Below are 25,109 nucleotides of genomic sequence, written 5' to 3'. Positions count from 1 at the left end.
TTTAAATCAAACTGGAAGTTCTGTTGGGGAAAATAAGATGTAAATACTGGCAGAGAAAAGAGGTGGGCTTGCAGCTGAGAAAATTTGGCCTTTGGGTATACATTACTAACTCCACAAATTATGCAGCCAAAATGTATGGCATACTAATGGTATATTTTAATACAATTATAGAGCATGATGCAAAGAAAAATCTCATCACAGATGACTAACTAATCTGTTAGGAGGGATTTCATATTCTTGAAACATCTCTTCTTGAGTTCTGACTGAGTTCTAAATACAGCAGTGAAATGTCAGGAGGCCTGTGTTATGCAGGAACTCAGACTACACTTCTGGCTCTGTAACAGATGACATACTTTACCATTAGGTTGTGTGTTTAGTTTTTTGTAGCTAGCTATATGTGTAGCCCATATATTCAGGCCTAATCCTGTCATCAGTAATTACTGCAGGTGCTAAGGACCTCAGAGGATAAGGTCTGTCTTTCTATATAAAACTTGAAAGAGCAGGAATTTTAAATGCATGTTGCAGGAAGGCATGAGAATGGGATTTACCAGAAAGACTGTCTGTAAAATGGAAGAAATAATAATAGAAATAAAGCTTTGCTTTTAATACTGTTGTTCTTTGTAGAATGCTACAAATGATGCACAGAAATGAAACATGCCTTGTGAAAATCAGTCCTGATGAAACTTCTCTGCATAAACTATTCAGTCTTTGTGGAAGAAAGGTAGTGAGAGTCTGCCATGAGCTGAAATGGTTGGAGATTAGCACCTCCAAGCATGATGGGCTCGTGGAATTAGGAATCTCCTTTGCCAAGGATTTGAATGAAGAGCATGAGAAGGAGTTCCTCATATAAGGAAAGACTGAATGATGCATGCCAGGGAGGAAGGAAAAAAAGCATAGGAGTGGAGGGAGGCAGGGGCAGAATACAGGGGTATGTGTGGCGTATGGAATAAGATATAGAGAAGGAAAAACAAAGATGAAAGGAGGGACTTGTATTAAATGTAGAAGATGCCTGAGAATGAAGTCTAGAATGGAGCAATGTGCTTCTGCTAGTCCAGAAAGGAAATTATTGCAATGGTGGCTTCAGGTTATGCTAACACAGAGGCTTGAAACACCCAGGGTAGTTGCTTGTATTGTGAGCTTATTGGTTATGCATATACACTCTCATAGATACCTTTACCTCCCCCTACACACAAATACTCAAGGATATTTTTCACCCTGCTCTGTTGCTGGTCACATTTTTAGAGGGATGACTTACTGGCCAGTCAGGGCTTGGGTACTGAGTGTGGGACTTGCAGTTCCAGCACCTTGTGCATTTGCAGGGCAATGCAGCTGCTTCTCCTGCTCCCAGCCCCAGTGTGCCAGACACAGCTGGCTAGCAAGCTCTGAACTTGAGTGGCTTTTTGCATGGCCTTTGCAAGGACCTCTCCACCCTATCTGGCTAAGCAACACATTGCCCAATTCTGTCCTCTCTGTGAAAGACCTTTTATAAACTAGATGAAGCAAATGTGGGAGGCTGAGAGCTTGCAGGTTCTTTGCCATAATATGGCACACGCTGGTACACCCTGACTCATGGTGTTGTTACCTCGTCACCGTCCTTGATAAATTCCTTCCGGCAGATGTGGGCCATGATCCCAGCAGCCAGTGCATCTCCCAGGACATTGATCATTGTCCTAAACCTGTCTCTGGAAAATGAAATAGTAATGGTAAGTTGTTGGCTCTTTGGGTATCTTCCTATGCCTTCATCACTGCAGTAATTATAGCTGAAGGCCAGTTTTGCTGTTTTTATGAGCTAACAAGTTTAGAAATGGTAGTAGGGAGTTTGGCATCGGGCAGCCACTAGTTACTGAGCTGCTCAGTTGGGTTTTCCAGCCTTTTCAGAGCTCGGTACACTGTGCTGCCACATACTTTAATTTGTAACTGAGTTAACTACAGCAGCCATGCCTCCCTATACATGCAAGCGGATTCAGCACTAAAAAGGTTTAACACAGCAGATCAAGACTGCATTTATGTCTGAGTTTTTATGTCAAGGTCCAGTATTATGGCCTGATTTGGAGGCTGGTGCTGCAAATGTCTTAATTCAATAAAAGTAGAGGGCAGCCAGTACAACCAGTACCTTATATTAATTATCAAGGCCCAATCTCAGCAACCAAAGTGCTAGTTAAGAAGATTATTATATTGGTAGAATGTGAAGAATACAATCAAAATTATTCAGAAGATTGCTAAATAACTACACTCACAAACTAAGCACTGCCTATATTTAAATCATGTTAGTTTCTGAAAAAGCTATGGTTGCTATGGCTACCAGTGGCTCTTAAAGATTCTTCATTTTCAGTTATCATCTTTTCCAATTTAAATTTGTATGCTTGACAGTACTTTGTATATATACATTTTCACTATTTTTCATTTATTCATTTATGGGATCATTTCTGCCCTGTTTATACCTTCTACCCACTGTCTAAAAAATAAATCTATTAAAATACAGACTGTAAATATGCAAAAGTAAGTGGCTGTCATAGACAAGTGTTACACTTGAAACACCTTGGAATCTATTAGTTAAAATTGACGAGATTTCAAATAGACAATATAGCTTTTAAGTCTGAAATATATCACGTCTTTTCCAAGAAAAACATACACATCTGAAAACTGTGTCACATTAGTAACTTAATTTATAAATGTGGGCTATAAAATGGACGTTCAGAAATCTCCAGATGTTTGGCTTATTGAAGACAGTGACAGTCCAATATCAACACTGCCCAGATTTCTGATCCGGTATCTTAATATAGAAAAGAATTGAAACTGTGTGCTGATTTTTTTTTCCAGATATTTTAGGCATGTACTCTGTGCATGCAAATGTTTATGCAGTTGCTTGCCTAATTAGCATGAAAGTTCCTGCATGAAAGGTTATTTGCATGTGCAGTTACCCAAATTGTACATGCAGTTGCAAGTAACTTCAGCAATAATATTCCACAGCCTACACCTAGATGTGGTTGTTGACTCCAGGACTCAATCCTACACTCGTTTGCTGAATCAATTTTTCTAATTCCTGCTGTTCTGATTTTGGGTTTTGCCTTGAGGAAAATTCCCACAAGAATATGTTAAGCAGGGAAAAATACTGTTACAGCACATATTGATAGATGTTCCTGTTACACATAGACTTTTTTTCCTTGGTTGATCATCAAATTTTGATTCTTGGAAAGATATTCAGAGTTGTTAATTTTGGATTGTGCAAAGAGTCAGCTGTGAGAGAGAAGCTGCATGAGCAGAGCTCAAGAGTTTGCTCTCCCTTTTGGGCTCTGATTAGCATCTCTTCTGAAGACAGGATTTTTCTGAGGAAACAGTGCACCACACTGAAACTCTTAAGAAAATGGATTGCCTGGCACGTAGTTTCTATTGCATGTTTCTGTGTGTACGGAGTAGTCTGCACTATGCTATGAGTAGAACCACACCGCACACCGGTGACATTTCTCTACTAAGAGGCCAGCCTGCTGCTAGTGGCATTTCTTTCAGTGCAAACACATGAGTCAGGTGTTGCAGTGGTATTTTAGCTTTCGATGATATTAAAGATGCAAAACTTTTACCTTGTGTTTAATAAATTAGCTGAGAAATGTTTTGGTTTTCTTCTTTATGTCTCTAGGCACTAGCTAAAGGTATGAAGTTCACATACATGTTATGGCTACCTAAATGAGTTGTAATACCTGCAGTGCATTGTAATGGGTATTTCAGTCTCGTGAGATCATCTAACCAGCCTTCTTTAAGCATTCTTCATACTCCAGTACTTCCAAAACTAATATTGAAAATATTCATCATGTCAACCATATTGACACTTTGCATCTGCAGGCTCTTGAAACCACCAAGTGCCGAAATACAGAAATATACTTTTTGTATGAAAGGTCATCTGCAAAAGACAGAAAATTGGGTCTGTTCCTTGCTCACTTTTTAATACCATCTGGAACTATAGCCTGAAAAAGTTTTTTGTCTGCTGTTTTGAAAAGTTTTGTAAGACAAAAAGAAGCGTAATTCCCATATACGCTGGAAGACTTACTGGAAAAACAATGAAATGTTGATGTTGCAAGAGCTGGGCAAAAACTGAGCAATATAGAGGGAAAAGGCATTTGTAAGACAGCTTAAAATACTTTGATTTTGTTGTGCTTCATTAACTATTGAGCTTCAGTGTCTACCATCAGAAAGACTGCTTTATTTAAATCTGAACTGCCATTCCAAAGTTTAGGTGTCCACAGCAGATATTATTTATCCTTTGCAGAAGAATATTCCTGATATTCCTAAAGCAAAATATGTCTTAAAATATGCATACAACACTCATGGATCCTATTAATAATAATAATATTCTATTACACTGAACAGGAAAGTAAATAATTTCTTCTCACAGTTCTTTGCATAAAACATCAGTGGCTTAAAGTTGAATAAAATAGGATATATAACAGAATGGACTTGTAACACATTTTTAACCAGAAACTTGATGTGATAAAACTCCACTGTATTAATGGAGATATATTTTATATAGATTAAATAAAAAAAAAATTTTGAATGTTTCCTTGTGGATGCATACGCTAGTTATGTAGTTAATTGAAATGCTAATGAGCTAGGGACCAGTATTTTACAATTCATCTTCCTAGACTATTCAAAATAGTTTAATTGATTTATGGACATTTACATAAAAGATAAGAGTTCAAATAAACCAATCCTTATGAATTTTTAAAGTGGCTCTTCTCATGGGTAACAAGAATCTCTTTTATTCTGAATGTGTTAAGTTTTAGCTTCTGCCTCTGCTGTTAAATCCTCAGTGATTAGGGATGCAGCAAAGTAACCTCTCTACAGAATGGCTGTGCTTGCAAAACACGGAGCCACTGCCATTGCCTGACTAACCTTCTAGAAAAAAAACATTCTTAAGTTTTCCTGTGATCTGACTTAAGGTAGTTACTTTGGTCTACTTCTTCATCCTCCCTCCCTGTGTATGTGAAAAACAAGCAATCACTGTCCTCTTCAGGACAATCTTATCTATATTGGAAACTGCTGTGGTGGCCTCTTTCAGCCTGCTCTGGTTTTAGACTAAATGAACTCCGCTTCTTCAGCCTTTCCATGCAGGTCATATTGTCCAAGTCTCATCCAGACTCTCTCTCATTTGTCTTTTTTCAATATAACGCCCACTTTGGCAGAGTATTTAATCTGAGGCCACATTAGCACCATTTCAAGCGAAATAATTACTTCCTTTGCCTTTTATGTATACCTGTATTACTATGCCCCTGAAGACCATTTGCCTTTTTAGCAACGTTGCAACACTGGAAACCTCAAAAGCTTAATGTTACTTACAGTGCCCAGTCAACGGCAATAATCAACGTGATGTCATCTGTCGGGAGCCCAACCGAGGTCAGAACAATGACCATTGTCACCAGGCCAGCTTGCGGGATACCTGCAGCACCTATGCTGGCAGCTGTTGCTGTGATACTTTAACAAAGAAAGAAAGGAATAAGCTTTACCAGTGATGGGTTGCTCTGCAAGTAACCACATCATGTTTCTACAGGAGCTTTCCTAAACAATAATCCTTCTTACACAAGCCACTGCATAGAAGTGCCAGTGTTTTGTGGACAGAAGCCAGGTCAGAGAGCAAGAACAAGCCAAACTGTTTGCCTAGTGCTAAATTCTCACCCTCTACCTTTGCAGCCTTGGCACTGGTGGGGCAGTTCTGTTATCTCTTAATACCACAAGTGCAGAGAAAGGAGGGCTGCCAGGCTGTGGGCTTCTCTGCGTTACGTCAGCTTCTTGGGGGTCATGGCACCACACAGCACTGTGTGCCATGAATCTGCCAGCACTCCTCATCACTGCTTCACCCTTGGCAGCAGAGCTCCCAGCAGACATCTCTGAGTCATCATCGGCAGTCCCTGTGCCAGGCAAATCTGCGGCTGGCTGCGGCTAGGGCCTTTAATGTCAATCCATCACAAAGAGGCTGGGCCAAGGGTGAAGTCCTTGCACAGCACATGGCTTTGCATACTTGGATCTAAATATGAAGCAAGCATGAATGTGACTGTACCTCTTCAGTTTCTGGAAAGTATTTTTACTTGACCTTCAGACCATTTTTTCAGCCAGGCAAGCAGAAATGAATGGGAGACCAGGGCAAGAGTGGACCTGGCAGGCTTAACATTTTTTTCATAATGCTATTTATAGGGGAGGGATTTCATTCCTTTTTCCAGGAGCAAAAGTGACTGGATATATTAATTTCCACCCATCTGGCCACTTCCAAGAGCTAGGCCATCCAGCAGATAGACAAAAAACAAATGTTGACAATTGTAAAAGGATGACAAGAAGCATATACTCTGATAATTCACTGTATTCATCAATCCAGAATTTCAGAGCTTTTGGCAAGCAGTTAAGTCTCATCAACGTCCTATGATGGAAAATGAGGGTAACAGTATTCACCAATATGGAAACTGAGACACAGAGATATCCAGTATCTTGCTCACAGCTGTACAGTGTACCAGTAGACCAGCATCAGTATTTATAACTAGAGCCCTTTCCTGCAATAAAAAAATATACTTGCATGTGGGTGTGATGGGGAATGAGAAAGACTTAAAACTATGTTTTGAAAAAGCCTGTATAGCATCCTAATAGCATTGTAATAGGCAGTGTACAAATAGAAAGGAAGGGACAGAAGCTCAGTATTTGAATAAGAGATAACCATCTGTAATGAACGTTAAAAGGTTCTCCAGCTAGTGTTATAAACTGGCTAGCTGGTTAGGACTGCTTCTGCCTCCTAAGTCAGTTCAGGCCACAGAGTCTCATGACTTAATTGGGAGCAAAACCTGGAGTGTTTAACTAACAATAGCAAGCTATTCCATTCAATTTTGACCTTAATGTAGATGTTTCTTTCTATGATATGCTCAATTAATGGGAATAGAATCTTTACTCTCTTTTTCTGCTACATCTAAGTTTGCATAATCACATTAATATAAACTGTCAACCTGGATTTTACAAACTATAAGCAAAGTAGACTGATTATTTTTCTAACATGTTTTTCCCCTCTGGCAAAAATATCCTGGCACTCAGGAATATTTGAATTTTAGATCTCCAAGTCCTAAAGTACCAAGATCTGGGGCAGGTTTGGCCCACAGAATACAGTTAGAATTTGGCTTCAGATATTCAAGGTCCTGAATCCACCATAATTTCCTATTTACCCACTTCTTTTGTAAGTGAGTCTATTTCTTTTCCTTTCTTGGATTTTTCCAGTCTTCATTTGTATTTTCCTTCTACTGTCTTTACTTCTCTCTGGTCCTTATGTACTAGCACTTAATATAGGGAGTGAAAATAAAGAGGTAAAATAGGGTTCTGCTAAGAGAAAGCTAGAAATTATCTTCTTTCCTTTCATTATCACCCTCCTTCTCCTTCATTTTTCAAATCACCATTCTCTACTTCAAGGTGTATATAATGTCTGCCCATGTTCTGGGCCATATTTTTAGACCACATACTAAAAACGTCTCCAAATTGAAAACCACCAGAGACTAAATTTTTGCATAGGGTCATTCCAGTAATTTTCAGAGAGAGAGCGAGCCTGAAGCAAGAGCTCATATGGGCACAATTTATTTCTTCTGTTTCGAGTCTAACCAGATCTTGCCAGAAGCCCATTAGCAAACCTCAGCTGTCATCTGGGGTTAGTTTCAGGACTCTCCTCTTCTTGTCATGAAGGTTTTCAAGTCCAGCAGAAGATGGGCAAGGTCCAGCAGAAGATGGGCAAGGCCCAGCAGTGTAAACAGGGCAGTGATGAGGTCACTGGGTGGGTAGGTAAGCAGATCTCAAATATGCTGCACAAGGCTCTGACTATGAGGAATGTTTTTCTAATCATTTGTTCCCTGCTGGAAACTTGCAGGTTTCAGTCCCCAAGGCATTCTTTGGCAACCACTGGAGTTATTCTGGCGGCAATTGTTCAGCTGGATCTTCGAGTCTTTTGGATCCATTACAGACCTTTCAAGGACAGAGTATGCAGCTATAGCACTCTCTACCCACTGAGAGCGTGGTTGTTTATGAAGTTTTCTCCTTTAACAAGCAGCAGAGAAGACATCTAAAAAATACCTGAGTGATATGGCATCTTCATGCCCTAATAGTAGCATCTGTTCTCCCTCCCTGTTTCCCTACTCTTCCAAGGTTTGTCAAAGAGCTTCCCAACACATACTAGTCCCTGTTATCTGATATAGGACTTCTAGTTTTGCAATTTTTTTAACCTTTTCCTCTCATGTAAAGATGCAAACCAGACTTAAAGTTGAAAACAATTCTGATGTTTAAAATAGTGGTTTAAACACCAATAATAATAGTAGAGTGTTCCAATCCTAGTAAACGATCAATAGGTTACCTAAAAGTAAACATTAGACAGTTATCCTCAAACAGAAACACGTTTCCTGATGTCCACCTGCTTCTGTTGAACAGTACCAGTACAATTTCTCTTTGTACGGTCCCTGATCTCTGCATTACTTAAAAATAACAAACCTTCGAGGAATGCATCCTTTGATAACAGCAAAGATGTGTTTTGTTCTGAACATTGCTACATACAAGAATCGTAGGAGTGTCAGACTCAACAGGACAAGCAAATTGCAGCATGTGGAATTTGAGGTTTATACCTTATAGTAATAATCTGCCCAAAGTCCAGCTCATAGTTGTTTACTTGCGCAATGAAGATGGCAGCAACCGCCTCGTAGAGTGCTGTCCCATCCATATTGATGGTGGCTCCCACAGGCAGCACAAACCTCGCAATCCTCCTGTCCACATGGTTATTCTCCAACAAGCACTTGAAAGTGATAGGCAGCGTGGCAGAGCTGCAAAACAGCAGAGAAGCACACACTGAATTATTTTTATTTCTGGGGAATAGAACGAATTGTAGCAAACCTTCTCCAGGCAGGGTAAATTTTACACTAACCATCTGAGCACTGTTTCTCATTCCTTGGTCTGCACGTGTACTCACTTGCCGTGTAACTTGCTCCTTTGCTTGAGGGAGGATAAAGACAGTTACATGTATAAATGCTAGAGTTAATGCAAATTTTGCTTCCCCAAAATTAAAAATGTCGTCCTCTCTTTCCCTCTTTCTGAAGAAAAGGGTCAGAAATCCCACAGAGGCAGTATTGTACACTCAAATGCAAGACAGGAGAAACACCCTGTGCAGCTTGTTAGTAAAATCTCTGAAAACTGTTGTGCACTCATGGTTTCTAAAAAAGTTTCCTTCTAGGTCTTCTGAAATAGAAAGCCATTTTTAAACAGCAAGAGTAACCATAAACCAAGGAAAGGTATAAAGCAAGAAAGGCTCTTAACTTACTTAACTGCCCTTAGGGAGTGTTCCAGTTCTCACTGCATATTGACAGTAATTAGATGACCAGTTTAGGCAATGAATTATAATGGCACTGAGAGTTTACAAGAGATTGGAATGCTGCTTGGGTTAAACGCTAAAACACCCCAGTGGGCAACAGCTCTGAGCAAGAAACTACTCCTTCTTTTACCACAGAATGTATTAATGCTGTAATGTCCTACCTCATATGTAAGAAATTTCTCATTTCTGCAAGGGGTTAGGCAAAGATCTTATCAACAGTATGCCTGAAAATAAAAGCTACAGACCAAGCTCCTGTATTCAGGAATATACAATCCCATTTCCTCTCTGGGACAGATCTGCCCATGTCCCTTGTGTGATCATGTAACAATCACATAATTGCAGGTCATATAATAATATGTACATATGAAAATGAGATATAAATATGTATGTGTGTGGAATAGTATGGAATGGAGTGGAATGGTATAAGACTGTTTGACAGGTATTAATTTTAAAATAAGCTTGACCCCTTCCAAACTTTAACCCTTGATTTCATACTCTAAAAAAAAAATCCTGATTTTTGTTTTCATTAACTGAGACAATTAATTAAATATTATCTGGTCATAAATTTCCTTATTTTCAATAAGATGTGTGCATTTTTAAATAGTAACATGCCTAAACATGTTTATCTTTATATTTTATCAGTCCTTTTGCAACATTCTGCATTTTACCATACAGTGTCACATTCACTAAAATGTCACAAGTAATTAAACTGCATTCAAGTGAGCAAGGGGATATTTTTTATGGCACGTCAGTTTGTACAGAAAATAAGTAATACCACTGAAGAAAATATACAAATGGCAAAATATTTTCCTTGTTATGATACTCATTTTAATATACTGCTCAGTATCTGAGACTATTTAAATGATGTAAAATAGCAAACTCCTTCAAAATTATTCAAAATTTACTTCTCTAAAGACATAAGTAGTTATAGGGGAAATATTGGTACCATGATACTAAGGTCTTTAATGTTCTGTTCTCTTGTGATCTACGTGCCCCAAGTCATGAAATATAGACATCTTTCCACTAGTTTGGGCAGCTCAGATTGCTCAGTTGCTGTGTGTTGTGAGCCACACATCAGCAATGTGGCTCTGATACCTAAATCTTATAATGGCCATTATCTGTTCTTAACTGAAGATAACACATCTGATCTACAAATTCTTTCTCAGTAGTTAACAAATGACCTACAAAACCACAGACAGATTCTGAAGACTCTGAAATCATAACCCCAAGTTTGCAGGAATGCATTAGCAAAATGTTTCCAGGAGTAGGAGTTGTTGGTTTGTATTTGTGCAAGCTTTTGTTTGTGGAAAGTAACAGTGTTTGGAAAGGAAAAGTAGCTTCCTGCAATAGAAACACAAAAGAAAAAAGACAAGTCTATGTTTTCATTATGATATCTGTTTTCTATAACCTTATAAAGTCTGACTTGTGAATGATTACTACAGACTGGCAGTCATTGCCATGAAAATCTGGAAAAAAGTAATTGTCTAAGTATGCAAATAGACTGAAAGGGCAAGGAAGCAATAGAAATCTGATTACCTCTGGTGACTGGGGTATATTAAACTTTTTCATTCTGGCAGTCCTAATATTTAATCAATATTTACTTTGAAAAACAAACACAGTAAAGCATAACCCCCCAAACTACACATTAGATGTAATTTCTCTGTTGGGTAATGCCTATCATTTCTCACACATTCGTTTGTGAATGACTGAAATTCTCTACATCTTGTTTACCACAAAATGTTCATAAAATAAAAGGGTGAGGCTGGGGCTTACAGATAATGTAGCACTAAAACCCCTGGTGTAGCTGCAACTAGGAGAGGACCAGCATAGTAGCACTTCTAGATGTTCTTAACTATAGGCATGGCCAGGAAGCAATTACTAAACTTATTATTCACTGTCTCCCTTCCCTGCAGCTACTTCAGTTGTGGAGGGTTACTTGTTTTTAAAGACAGCCTTTCCTTGGCCATTTGGCTTTTCTGTAACAAAACCCCGTCTAATTTCTTTGTGGGAAAAAGAGGAGAAAAATGTAACCTTACAAGTCCTTTCCACCTTGCCCACGCTTTGACATACCAGAATTTTAAACCTAAATGTCTTCCTGTTCTGAGGGCAGAGAGCCAACCTGTGAAACATGCAAGTTTTAACTGACTGACATCTTCTGATTTGGTTAAGATGTGAAAAAGATTGTGCAAAACAATCCCATAATACCAATGGCACAACCAGCAAAATCTGTGCCTCTTTCCACTATTGTAAACAGAAAGTATGACACTATTTTTGCAAGAATTTAACTTTTAAACTTGTTCATTATCTCACAGAGTCAGGTATTTCTTTCATTTTAATTTTGTGCTGTTAGAAGTAAAATTTCTAGGGCACATAACTAGACGTTGGTTTTGTTGTTTATTAAATATTAAAGTAAAAAAGAAAATGGGCAGAATGTAAGTGCAATGATGATGAAAAACATTGTGCAAGATATTGAAAGGAAGCAAATTTCCAGATCACAGATTCTTTACCTTCCTAGCACAGGCAACTACTATATACAGTCTCACTCAAATTTATGACACTACATCTTAGAGCTAGTAGACTGTCTGTCCTAACTATTCCTATTGAAAGGCTTTCCAGAACTCACTGTTCAGATGAGAAATTCAATTTATGACCCAGATGTACTCTTTTCAATTTACACTAAATTTGTTTTTATGTGCTTTATGCATTTCTCCTTGCACAAATCAGTCCAGCTGTTGCAACACATATTGTTAGAAATCAGTTTTGTCCCCTCTCAGCCTGGATTGACCCAGTCAGACTTATTAAAGTCTTCTCTTACAAGATGGCTGCTTTGCATCCCATGTAAAGGTTACCCTTTCAGCACCTGTTTCAATCTGAATGAACTTTTCCTGAATACAGGCGACAAAAGTTATGTGGAGTATCCTAGGAGAGGTTGTCTTGTTCAATGATGGTTCAATTTTACTCATAATGTATCATCTGGCACATATCAGAAAATATGTGTCTTATTTAAGGGTTTGGCTGTTGGTGACTTACAGGTGGGAATGAAAAAACCCCGTTCCTACTGTCATTTTTTAGTTATATTAATATATAATTTCAATGGCTGAAGAAAAAACATTCTCAGACAAATACTTTGTTTTTCCAGTTAAATTAGGTGAAGTTTGTTTTCTTGAAAGCTGCTTTATCTAGTGTTAAACAGGGGAGCAGTAACATCAAAGCCTGACATGTAACATTTATTAGGAGGAAAAAATATTCTAAAGCACTGATCTTAATCTGTTAAGTCTTTTAAAAACTGTCCTAAAGCTTTCAGCTAAGAGGAGAGGTATCTTCTGCCAGCACTAACTCTAACAATTAAAAATACATTTTTAAAGTCTTATCTCAATTTTGGGATAAAATGCTGCAGCTGCAGAGACTGAGCATAAGCTAACGCTGGATCAGGCCAAGCTCTTACTAGTGCAAGCCACAAAGACAGCTAGTCACTGTGGAAGAACAGCTGTTCAGCCTGCTCTGTTTATCTTATCATTCAAATGCATTTTGATATTTGCTCCAAAAAATCAACAAACTGATCTCATCTCCCTTTTGCTAAATCTGCCTTTAATTTACACTGTGCAATAGCCAAGATCTTAGTGTTTCATAAGCAGCAAAACCCTTGAAAAACTCATGTTTTATCGTTTGTCTTCAGAGAAGATGAAAATTGCTTCTTTTGATGGGATGTACCACTGAGAAGCTGCTGCTTTAATTCATTAATGATATGGAAAGATGACCTAGAAAAATAAAATTCCCTCTTGTCATTGGAATGAGGAAAGCTAAAATCAAGAGGAATTTTGCCTGTAGGCCAAATACTGCTTTTTCAGCATGGTGAGAGGTGACAAGACCAGGGGCAGTGTGGGGGGAAGAAAGTAGCAAGTCAGAAATCCACACCACAGAGCAGGGCAAGGTGGGCAACAACAGCACGTGCTGTACACACCTTACTGATGTAGTAAAGAGGAGCTGCGTACATTGCTATGGATGCCTGCTGCTAAAGCCAGCCTGTACTGGGGCCAAGGGTTTGGCTTCAGGGGCTGGCTGGCCAGGTGACCGTTGCAGGGACTTGGTGCTAGTCATAAAGATCAAGTTCATTGCGTCCTAATTGATGCACTAAAGGAACAAGAGATCTCCTTTTTCTCTGTCCCTGCCTCTCCAGTAATATCTGTGCAAACCAAAATATTGCTGTGATTGAGATTTCTGGAGAAATATAAGGGGACTGAGAATGGGGTGCAGAACCTTTGTCTAAAGGGAAATGGGTTGAAATAATGTTCAGATTCAATAAAATCATTGTCATGAGATGGCTGTTTAGTGGCTTTCAGGTTCCCTTGTGTTACATTCTTGGGCTTTGTACATGGTATTGTTTTTGATTCTTGCAGTTTGACTTTTAGCTTAAAAAGAAATCTTTCCACAGGTGCAGACTAGGGGAATGAATATCAGGACACTGATCTGTGGTTTTCTTTCTATCTTTAGATGTAGACATGAACCGACACAGAAACATCTCCAAGAAACACATCAGTACACTTAAAACCAATTCTTTGTTCTCCTCTAAGATGATCTGAAAATCCAATACCCACATTATGAGTGTTATATAATGCCCCTGTGGCAAGTATTATTTAACCAGATACAGATGTGTTGACTGTCAGGAGAAGCAGCTCTCCTGTCCAGCCCCAATCATTTGTGCATGTTCTTTTGGCAACAGCTCAGTTATGTGCAGTATCCATTCCTTTCAGTGTAACAAAGGTGAAAAGTTCAGCTATCTGTAGACAAGGCAGTGCTATTTGAGCAGAAAAACATTACAAAACATGTTGGGCCTGTGTTGGATTTGCAAAATATACACGCTGTTAAGAAGGAGCAAACAGAGCTCCATCAAACATGTCCAAGCCCCAAATCTGTAAGTTCAGAGCCTTTCCTCAGGACTCACCTTAACTTTGGTGGTATATTAGCTTCTGACAATAAAGATACTAAATCTGGTAGCAAGTCCTGCTGGTGATTCTTGGCAGGCGAGCTGCCAGCTGGTGCCAGAGTTCTGTTCCCAAACTACACCCTCTCTGGGCCTATAAATATGTAATTACTCCTTGCACAGCGGAAAGGGAGAGAGCGCTATCTCAAAGTCCTCGATATCCCCAGGAGAGGGGGTCTCTCCTGGGAGTCGGAGCCCAGGAGAGTCAAAGTCAGCACAGGTTTAAGGGCAAGCTGAATTCCCTGGGCATTCCCCACAGTCAGTGGGCACTCTCACATCAGCTTGGGGTAAGGAAATGGGGCTGGAGAAAACCTCAAGTAAGGAATGGTTTACCTTAAAGAGACTCACCAGAGAGAGACGCCTCTCTCTCATCAGTTGAGATTTTTGCTTTAAAGCTATGCCTGATGCCTGCCTAACTCTCCTTACCATGCTGGCTTTTGGGGCTCTTTCCTAGGAGCCCAACCCTCCCAATGAGGAGCTGAGTTCCAAGATGAACCATAAGCATCCTATGTGGTTGAAAGTTGCCTAAAAGTTAAGCTTTGCAATGATGATCACTGATATGCAGGTCTTTTTTAGAAGAGTTAGTTCACATTTGCTAGAGAGCATGTGTGTTCTTTCCTTATGCTTCTACAAGTAATTGAGAGAAAAAAATAACTGATCTAAAAATTCTCAAACCAACCAATGTTGGACTTTCTCCAAGTAGTAACATAACTTAGGCACTCATGTAGAACAGGGAATCAAACCCCTGCATCCCTTTGTAGATCTGGTTGTGTATTTTGGTGACTACATACCATGTCTGACTTTTTGTTTTATTACTATGATTGATGATACTGGCATGGGAACATTTCTAACCTTGAAATATACCACAAGCAACCTGGACCTGAATATATTATGAACTGCAAAGAGGGCACTTCATGATTGTAAAGTGGCTTCGTACTCTCAGAGGTAGAGACAGACTAAGGAGATGAGATCCAATGAAGAAACAATGAACTGCCTTGACAGGAATGGGAGATCGCTATTTTAAAAAACACAAGCCCTGAAAGTTTCCAGACCGGTAAAGTACTAGTAAATTGGTTATATAATCAAAATGCAATGCTGATGCAAAGTAAGGAAAATTAAGAAAAGTAATCTGTTTTTGAAAATGGTGGAATATGTGCTGATCTTTTAAGTCTTGATTAAACCTCCCTTGATAAAGGGATCTATACTGGTGAAAAAGTTGATTATTTTTGTTGCTTATTAACAGAAATTAAAGAAAAGAAAAGGACAAATTCTTCTATAAATTCTAAAGGTCAAATAAAGAACAAAATCTCTTTTTTTTTTCCTAAAAAGAAAAAAAGTCAGATTAGATTTTAAAGAAAAATTATCTTTTTCTAGAAAAAGAGAATGAGTGGAATGGCACAGATTAAAAAACCTGAGTTGTCAGCAATAGAGTTCTTCAGAAACAGAATTCTTAGAGCAGCAGGGCAGATAGTCAAGTGTGTCAAATGTGAACCTGATGAGCCTTTTCCAACACTAACATCTTTGAGTGCAAAATTAGCATCTTACTTGAATCTGGGGATGTGATGACATCTTAAGCTACAAATTTTTTATGTTCTAATAAAAAAGCCCACCTTAATTATTTAAGCCTAATTAGAGTTTAAAACACCACCCAGCACATAATTTTTTCTTGATTTTGCATTTCACAGTATGTTGCTCTTTATAGGTCATTTTGGAGTGAACTGTTATATATGAAAACACCTTGTAAAATGAAACATAGTGGAAAGCCAACACCTTCCAACGGTACTGAAATAATCATTCCTGCCTTTCCTTTTTTTTAAATTCCTATACATTCCTTCTGCTCTGCTTACTCCTGCCCTAACCACTGTACATGTATTCATGAGAGAAACAGCCATCTGCATTTGACATTCTTGCCCCAAATTACCTTGTCAGACCTCACTAGAACTATAATGAGCCTAACCAGGCCAATGGGCTGGGGATAAAAGTTTTAGGCTCTTTTCCCAGGTCTGGCATATGTCTAGTACAACTTAAGTTTTCACCTTTTCATTGTCCCTTTAGTAAAATAGAGATTATTTCTCCGTTAGCATTGACAGTAATTACCACATTGCAAAGTAATGTTTTGTAACAAAAATAAGTTTTGCAGATTATTCATTATTCATTCAAAAATGAATGACATCAACTAATCTGAGTTCAGGGAAGTTACATTGTTACTTCTCCACGTTTTTATTTACTTAGACAATTCTCGGACAAGTTCCAGATTTCTGCAAAACTCACATAAGTATTTATCAGTGATGATGCCCTATGCAAAACCATACGTGCTGGTTACATAATGGCACTTATTAGGCTATTAAAAAGAAGTTATTTAAATTGATATTTGACTGCTTTCCCAGAGCTTTTTATCTGTATGTCATTCCTGCCTTTTCCTTCTGTAATCCCACCAATTACAAATGCACTTTATTTTTAAGTGGGTCACTCCATTTTAGGAGAGTTTACATGAATTCTTCCTCAAGGAGCTTGGGAAGTTATGGAGAAAAGTAAGATTAGAGGCACAAGGGATAAGAAGCTGGTACAAGGCTATTGCCTGAAAGGTTGTATTAGTCACCAGAGATGAACTTATTATATAACTTATTGTTAGATGAAAGAAGGAATCAGTATTTGAGTATAATTAGATTAAGTACTCCTGAATCATTATTGTTAATTAGAATAAATATTTTGAGGTTAATAAAATCCTTAATTTTTCATTTTTTTTTTTTATAAATAGATGTGCCAAATTTTGTAGTAATTACTAATTTGAAGTCTAAATTAGGTAGACGAAATTAGGTGTTTGTCACTAGCTGTCATAATTTCAAAATCTGGATAAGAATTTAGTATTTTCCAGTCTCTCTGTAAAATAACAATAATACCTTTAAAAATCCAAATGCAAAAATGAGATAAAAGAAAGGTATTCTTTCCTTTCTTTAGCCCTCTTCCTTTACAGCTGACAGTAGAAATAATAAATATGTAAGATGTGCTAAAGAGACCTATTTACCTGGCATTTTGCACTTGTACTATGGCTTTTATTACTGCGCAAAAAGTGGTAGGTATAGCTGCTCTTGTTACTTCACAGTTACAAGCCTCCAGCCACAGATGCCATGAAACTGTGCTGTCATGATATTGGCTACATGGAAATGTTATTTTAGTTGTCATTCTTGTCTCCACTCCATGCAAGTCAATTCCAGCCCTTTCAAGCACTTCTCATGCACCAGTTTATCCGTGTTGGGAGTAACTTTCATAACCAGTTCACAAGCTGTTTCCCATTTTCACTGTACCTTTGTTCAGCTATGGTTAAAACACATTGTACTTCCTCCCTAAACAGGATGCAAAAAATATTATTCCTTGAGCAGAACAGCTAAATATTTTCCCAGTGCTGGACAATAGCTTGCAACCACAGTCTCTTCTTAATGTAGCAAGAAACAAAGACTAAGATGAGTAGAAAGGGTAAAATGTTTCCATATGACTGAACTAGGAGGTTCTCCACTAATACCAAAAATGAAGTCTGGACAAACTGTGTGTCCCTTATAAATATTAACTTTGTAGAAGCACAATGTTTGTTTTTATGGAAAAATACCCTTATTTCCTTTCTAGTCCTCTAAGAAAAAATATTGTTGTCCAATATTTTTTAAACTGAGGGAAAACAATGTGACAAACATTATTGTCAAATGGCTCCCACACATAACTTCCAAATGTTGAGACACATCTTTTACAAATATACCAGTGAATTTGACACAGGCCATTGTTCAGATCTAAATATATCTGCTCCAGTACAGCTATAGTGTGCTCTTCCCCAGAGAAAGCTGGAGTAAGGATCTAGCAAGTATTTTGTTGCATCTGTCTAGAAACTGTGTAATACCTGGAAGATGTGGCCAGAGCAATGAGCAAGGCTTGAAGAATCCCTCTGATGAAGACAATGGGATTCTTCTTGGTGATAAAGAAGTACATCATTGGCAGAATAAACAGACCATGCACCACCAGGCCGCAAACCACTGTAATGGCGTAGAAACCCAGTTTCTTCCCAATAGCTGAAGGGTCATCCATTTCTAAGATTTTACCAGCAATTAGGAACACAATTCCAAATGGAAAATACCTGAGCAAAAAGAAAGACAGTCATTATTAGGAGACAGCTCACTTCCATCAAACAGTATGAGCTGGGAAATCCTTCCAGTACCAGTGCAGTAACAGCAGCCTGTCTGGAAGCTACACAGCTGGGTTCTGTTGTTTTATCAGACTAAGGCCCTCTCTCTCACACTTGAGGAGTGTGCCCAAAGCACTGGGCTAAGCAATCTTTTATTTGGGGTACTCCTCAGCACAGCTGAGGTTATGGTTCTGGTCAGGAATGACTTTAAAATGTTTTGGTTCAGAAGGCAGCTCTGACTTTTTAGCTTACGGCCGGTCATTTACTGGAGAGAGGTGGAATGAATCCTAAGCTCCGCTCATGTGTTTGTGCTCATGTAACTGTTCATGGATTTTAGTTGGAAGCTGTTAAGTAAATGTTTATGTTGCCTTTGGAAGACATAGCAGAAACACCAACATGCATTAGACACACTCTTGGACTGCCTGGGAGTTTGATTTGGGGCAGATAGATAGGCAGAAGAATAGTTAGTTTCTGAACCCTCTCTGGACTGGATGTAGGATAGGTGCTTTTTCAGAACTGTTGTGCTTCTGTGCATGACTAGAGACAAAGCCATGGGTGCTGAAAGAGCTTAAGATTTAAAAAAAAATTAAAAAAATCTGGGGGCATCCAGCCATCTTCCACTTGCAGCTGTGCCATCTCCAGAGACTTGCGACTTCCTCCTCATCCTTCCAGAAATTACTAAGCCCTTGGACCCAGCTAACTAAGTGATCATTCCCTGACTCAGCTCAGTCAGACTGGACCAGGTAGCTGGAAACAAAGGCTGAGTGCTGGCAGTGGTATCCCCCCACATCGGGCTGAGCCACTCTGGGGGACCTTCTGAAGAATGGGGAAGATGCCAAGCTGATAGTTTTTGTTGTGGGCAGTCACCTACTGTTCCTCTGATCTTTGGGGCAGGTGGGTTGGCAGGTCTAGCTGGCTCTCAGTGTAATTTAGGATTGCTTTGAAGGCTTTTCCTAAGTTACATAGCCTAGGAGAGTTCATTGAGCAATATTCTGCTGACTGGAGACATCCCGTGTGCCAAGCACTGTGGGTGTATCATCTCCACTGTGCTGTTCAGTGCAGAGATAGCCAAGCTGGCAGCAACCACGCTAATGACAGTACAGTCATGTCAGCACAAGCGCCCAGCCCTCTCCTGAGCAAGCTGAAGCCAGACCAGTATTTCTAGTGGAGCAGTGCTGTAAGGGATGAGAGTACCAGATTGAGCACCTTGTCATGCTTTTTCCTTCTGTGGGCTGGATGTATTTAATCCCTCTCAGCCTGCCCAAGGATTGGCAGTGCCCTTAGTATATAAAGCACACACACCCCCAGCTATACCATGTTTCATTATTTGGGAGTAATAACATAGAGTGCCTCTGTCAAAATGACAGTACAAGCCAGGGACAGGATGTGTGTGTGTGTGTATGTATCTTCCTCCAGACGCTGAGGCCCTGCAAAGTTAAGGATCATTCACCCTCATTTATTTCCCTGGAAATAAGTTGATGAGGTTTCTGTGCATCCTCTTCTGTTGAAATTTTCTTACTCTTTTAAAAAAATACTGATTTTCTTACTAAACCAGTTACTTACCAAACAGCAACTGCCACGATCTTCATGACCGATTCGTTTAAACACTGGCAAAAGCTGACCAAAGGAACGCCACTGTTCCCCATTCTTCCCAACATTATACCTGCAAACAAAGGCGTTCAGGTTCAATTTCTCATGTGCCTTCATGCAAAGTCCCAGTGCTTTCCCTCCCTGCTGTAATTGAGAATTAACTAAGTGGGAGATGACTGGATGCATATAGATCTTCTTGCTGTATAAAGAGACATGGTATCTGAAAATCTCACCTTACACAAACAGGAGAGTGTGGGGGAGCCAGGCCACAGCCTTGTGCTTTGGCTCCATACAGGGCGCTCTGCCCTAGCTGGGTGGTTTTTCATATGCAGTTCCCTGAAAGTTTCCCTGTGGAGGTACTTTTGTGTTATAGATTTAGCCCCCCTGGTAGCAAGCACGTTTGCTTAAGTATGTTTCATAGAGCCCTGAGAAGGATTTACCTGCTTAGAGGGATCCATGGAAGACAAACTGAAAAACATTTTTCTAGTGAAAGAAACTGTCTCTGCCTGTGGTTTGCCTTACTGCGGTGCACTGCATACAACTGGGCAGCATCCAAGAGACAGTCCCAGAGCAAAGCCAGTATTTGAGGTTTGTTCTGGTAACGGGCAGTTAGTAAGGGGGTTTCCATCTTATTTTTAGTAGTTATCTCTCTACATAATAACAACCAACCTTCATAATCAGTCAGGCTTTGCAAGCTTAGAGGAGATAAAGAAATGCAAATTCATGTGAAAAAAAGCCAAATTAGACTGTACAGACTAACCAGCAAAGAAGAAAGCAAACCCATTTACGTGCATCCACCACTCAGAAAGGAAAAGAATACAGCTCTGGGATGTGTCATCTAACCGTATATTCTCCAGACAGTGTTAGTTTCCAATAATGCATATAAATAGACATAATTTTCCTATTATATTAATTTTCTGCCATCACTCCCTGAAAGAATTGTAAGTGATTGAGCTAATTACTCAAGAAAGCACTTCAAAAGTGAGAGTGAGAGTGCCTTTGAACGGAGTTTAATGAGGAAGCAGGGGGCTATGAGTGGGGTGCTTGCTGCCACTTGCTCTGGATATGCAGTGTCCTTGCTTTGAGCAGAAGCCTGGGCTCTGTCCCTTGGAGCCCACATCTGCGCTTGCGAGCCAGGTCTCAGGCAGCACCGCTTCCAGGGCAATCCCCTCCTGAGGCAGGGAGGGAGGCTTTCAGCTGTTTTATCCAGGGATTTCACAATAACAGGTTTGTCAAGATGTGGGTTTGTAAGCCTGTTAATATTCATCTAAGCTATAACTTCTAGGTCAGAAAACAACACTCTTTTATTAAGCATGTTGCTCATCTTTGGTAATAGGACATTAAATATAGTTCAGCTCTTCTAGCCTGGTTGGTGGCAGTTTTACCAAGAGTCTTGGCTTCTAATTCTGTATAATGCCAAAAAGAAGAAATGCCTTCTTTTTCATTTTACAGGAATAACTGAAATTTGCTTTTTAAAACACTGTCCTACCTAAGCATGTGGCTATTGGTGGGGACAGACAGGGGAGCGAGCAGGACTGGGACCTTCTGTCTGCAGCCCTGATGTACCAAGTTCCATTTCAGTGCAAACATTTTCCTTGTAATGAATAAATAATGTGTGCTCCTCCAAGAAAAAGAAAGATCAGATATCTCAATGCTTAGCCACTGTCATAATCTCAAACAGAAATTCCTGCACACTGTGTGAGAAGAGCTAGCATAGCTAGTCACAGCTGAGCCCAGCATCGAGGTTTTTCATGTGTCTTGACCTCACACTCTGCCTGTCAAATGTTGCCCATTTTAATGCATGCCTGGCAAAGAAGTCCAGTCATTCATGCACAGTATTTATTCCTGGACTGAGATTACTAGGCAATTCACCTCCTGCTTCAGGAAAAGAGAGGTAGTTCAAGTCTAAATTCTTGTCCCTTTATGCTATTCTTATGCTGTTCAAGGACCTTAAAGAAGCTGTAATAAGAGCTCATACCCACCCTAATGCTGTTTTTGGCACACTATGCCAAAGTGGTGTAAAAAGACCTTTGTGCAAATAAGACTCAGCCAAAGTGAGCAAAACTGTTACAAAGCACCAAGGCCTGTATACATTTTTTTGCAGTAAGTAAAAACTTTGGAAGGATGCTCTTCTTTCGTAGAGATTGAAGCCACATGTCTTCTGTTTCATTGCTTCCATTCTTGGGGGGGGGTGGGGGGTGGGTGTGCAGAAAGCTGAAGACAGTGATAAATGCTTGGCTGCATCCTTTGTTCAAAATGAGAGTCTGAAATAGTCACTGGTAGATGACAAGTTTTTAGGGTTTACTGTCTCAGGTTTGTTAATGGCTGATACAGTTCACAGGTGACCCAGCAGCCAGTACTACGCTGTAGGTGGCAATACCAGCAGTATATTTTCTGTACATCAGCCAGGAAGAAACCAGCTCTCAGCTTCCAACTCTTGAGCCCCGGGCCAGCAAGACTTACGGGCATGGTAAAAGTAATACATTCAGTTCTGGGAAGACAATGAATGATCCTCTGTGCTCAGAAGTATAAAATTGCCCTTGATCGTAATAAGCACATGTAATTAATTCATTCATATCCAATACTTTTTGACTGGAATAGTGTTTGCTGTGCCATTGTACTTTGGGAATTGACTATAAAATACTACAAATTGTGGGACAGCCAGTTTCCAGCAGTGTTGCATATGGAATACCACCCACTGGAGAAACTAAAAAAGAGAGACAAATCTGCTAATTCCAGGCTTGATTTTTGACCCCTTGTGCTGGTATGAACCATAGTATAATAAATACAGTCAAAGATGTTTTATGGAACTACCTTTGCTGACCAGATTAACTTCCAAGAATAAATTTAGATAAGGAAAATTTGATCAGCATTTTCTTGTAAAAATGATCATAACTTTATGATTAACTAGAGCATGTTTGTTTAAATTCCCTCTTCCAAATCCACAAACATAACACACATAGCACCATTGGGTTCCTCCAGCAAGTTAAACTGAGTAAATCAGCCAGACAGAAGCTCTTAGAGTCCACTGTGATAAGCTACTAGATGGTATATAAGTATCAGCATTGCATGATGGCAAAAATAAAATCAAAATGTTTTAATCAAAGAGAAGATCCACAGATTTAAAACTGACAAAACAATATACCTTCATAGCTCTCTCATTCAAGATATCACTGAGGCTCATTATCTGAGTTGGGTTCTGACATAGATAAGTGACAGTTATATTCTACACTAATAATGTGGTAAAATGTGACTAAGAATGGGTAAGAACAACAGACAGGGCAGGTTCCAGGGCTAAATTAATTTTCTGCCTGGTAGGGGGAACTTTAGCCAAGGAGTTGGTCTGGGAGCAGGTTTTTCTTGGACTACCAGCTGCAGGGGTGAAATGTCCAGCCATGAGAGTGGGGGGTGTCTCAGTCTGATGCCCCCTGAACCAAAAGCAGCACAGGAAGTTCTTTGTTGCTGTAATGCACCTGGAGCTCTGGGCATTAGAAATGTACTAACCTCTTGGGCTTTGGAAAGAAAGTCTGCTACAGACTTGTTTATTTCAGAATTTCTTGAAACTTTCTCTGGGACTTCTGCTACTGGCCACAGAGTGAAACAGAATATTGGCAGAGGGGCCATGGGTCTGACCTGGTATAGTAATTCCTACCTCCTCTGAGCACACTGTGTTAGTGTTTCTTACAGTCAGGAAAAAATGGTTCATAAATAAAAGCTCAACATAATCCAGAATAAAATTACAATAAAAAGAATATAAGTATATGCACAGAAAACAGAACTGCATGGAACAAAACTCATCAAGGATTTTGAAGACTTATATTTGAAAGGTTGGGAGAACAGCTCTGTAACAGTTTTGCCTTTTTCCCCACAAAGTTTAGATAGAAGCAGTTAAAAAGGGTGAATCAAGAAACCAAACAACCCAACCCCCATCTTTTTCTTTTAAATGGATACTTGGATTATTACAAACCAAACATGTCTGAAACCTACCCATTGTGGCAGAGAATATCACAATCCCTAGCACATTCATGCCATCACTAGTGCCTGGTTCTGATTTGTAAATCACTTCGGGGGGGGGAGTGATATCCAAGGCAAAATTCTGGACATTGGATCCATTCTCATCCTGGACTCCATATATTATAATGCGACGAGTGGTGCTTTCAGATGATGCTTTGTTAGATTTAATGATGGGAATACTCTTGGTGCGATACTGAAAGAAAACAAAATAGTTTCCATTATAATATTGCAGCAGGAATTAATAGTTTAATGACACCTCCTAAGTGCTCTGTTTCAACAATGCTGCATGTTCAAGGGACAAGCATGAAAAGAATGACAGCTCCTGTCCCAATGCTGCTAAATCTGTAAGAACAGTTGTTTTTCTGGAAAAGCATAACAAAATCAGAGTTTTGTATAGAATCAGAGAATAGTTTGGGTTGGAAGGGACCTTTAAAGGTCATCTAGTCCAGCCCCCAAATATATATCTATATAGATATATAGATATATAGATATATAGATATAATCAGACCCTTGTGCAGCAAACACACCATCTCCTGATAGAGCTACTTTCCTGTAAGACATAATGAGGAATGACTCCCTAGAGGTTCTGAGTGCCCTTCTCTTTGCCTCACCAGAGGTAAGGTTCCCATGAAATATTCCCCCAGGTGAAATAAGTAAAGTCATGCCTCTTGTTCACTCAGAACTTTTAGATGAGGTTTTCTGGCCAAATTCCAATCTGAGTAATTAGATACTTCCTAAATACATTATTTTGTTGCTTTAATTGGACATGGTATTCTGTTCATAGAATCATTTAGGTTGGAAAAGACCTTGAAGATCACTGAGTCCAACCATTAAGTTAACACTACCAAGTTCACCGCTAACCCATGTCCCTAAGCTCCACATCTAGACATCTTTTAAATACCTCCAGGGATGGTGACTCAACCACTTCCCTGGGCAGCCTGTTCCAATGCTTAACAACCCTTTTGGTGAAGAAATTTTTCCTAATATCCAGTCTA

The 25,109-nt window shown here is 39.4% G+C and overlaps 1 protein-coding gene across 1 annotated transcript in view; it reads right to left on the bottom strand.

Moving 5' to 3' along the window:
- The window catches only part of SLC1A7 (solute carrier family 1 (glutamate transporter), member 7), a 57,449-nt gene that overhangs the window by 766 nt on the left and 31,574 nt on the right, over positions 1–25,109 (bottom strand). The window contains exons 5-10 of the mRNA XM_010582356.1: positions 24,088–24,307; positions 20,074–20,173; positions 18,229–18,462; positions 8,622–8,816; positions 5,329–5,463; positions 1,583–1,682 (exon numbers count right to left, since the gene is read on the bottom strand). Coding sequence (XP_010580658.1) covers positions 1,583–1,682; positions 5,329–5,463; positions 8,622–8,816; positions 18,229–18,462; positions 20,074–20,173; positions 24,088–24,307 — 984 coding nt within the window. The remainder of the gene's footprint in view (positions 1–1,582; positions 1,683–5,328; positions 5,464–8,621; positions 8,817–18,228; positions 18,463–20,073; positions 20,174–24,087; positions 24,308–25,109) is intronic.

This window comes from Haliaeetus leucocephalus, unplaced genomic scaffold (assembly GCF_000737465.1).
Source record: "Haliaeetus leucocephalus isolate CR32 unplaced genomic scaffold, Haliaeetus_leucocephalus-4.0 Scaffold848, whole genome shotgun sequence".
NCBI classification, from domain to species: Eukaryota; Metazoa; Chordata; class Aves; order Accipitriformes; family Accipitridae; genus Haliaeetus; species Haliaeetus leucocephalus.
Note: the sequence above shows the minus strand (reverse complement) of the source record. Positions and strands in the feature narration are given on the sequence as shown.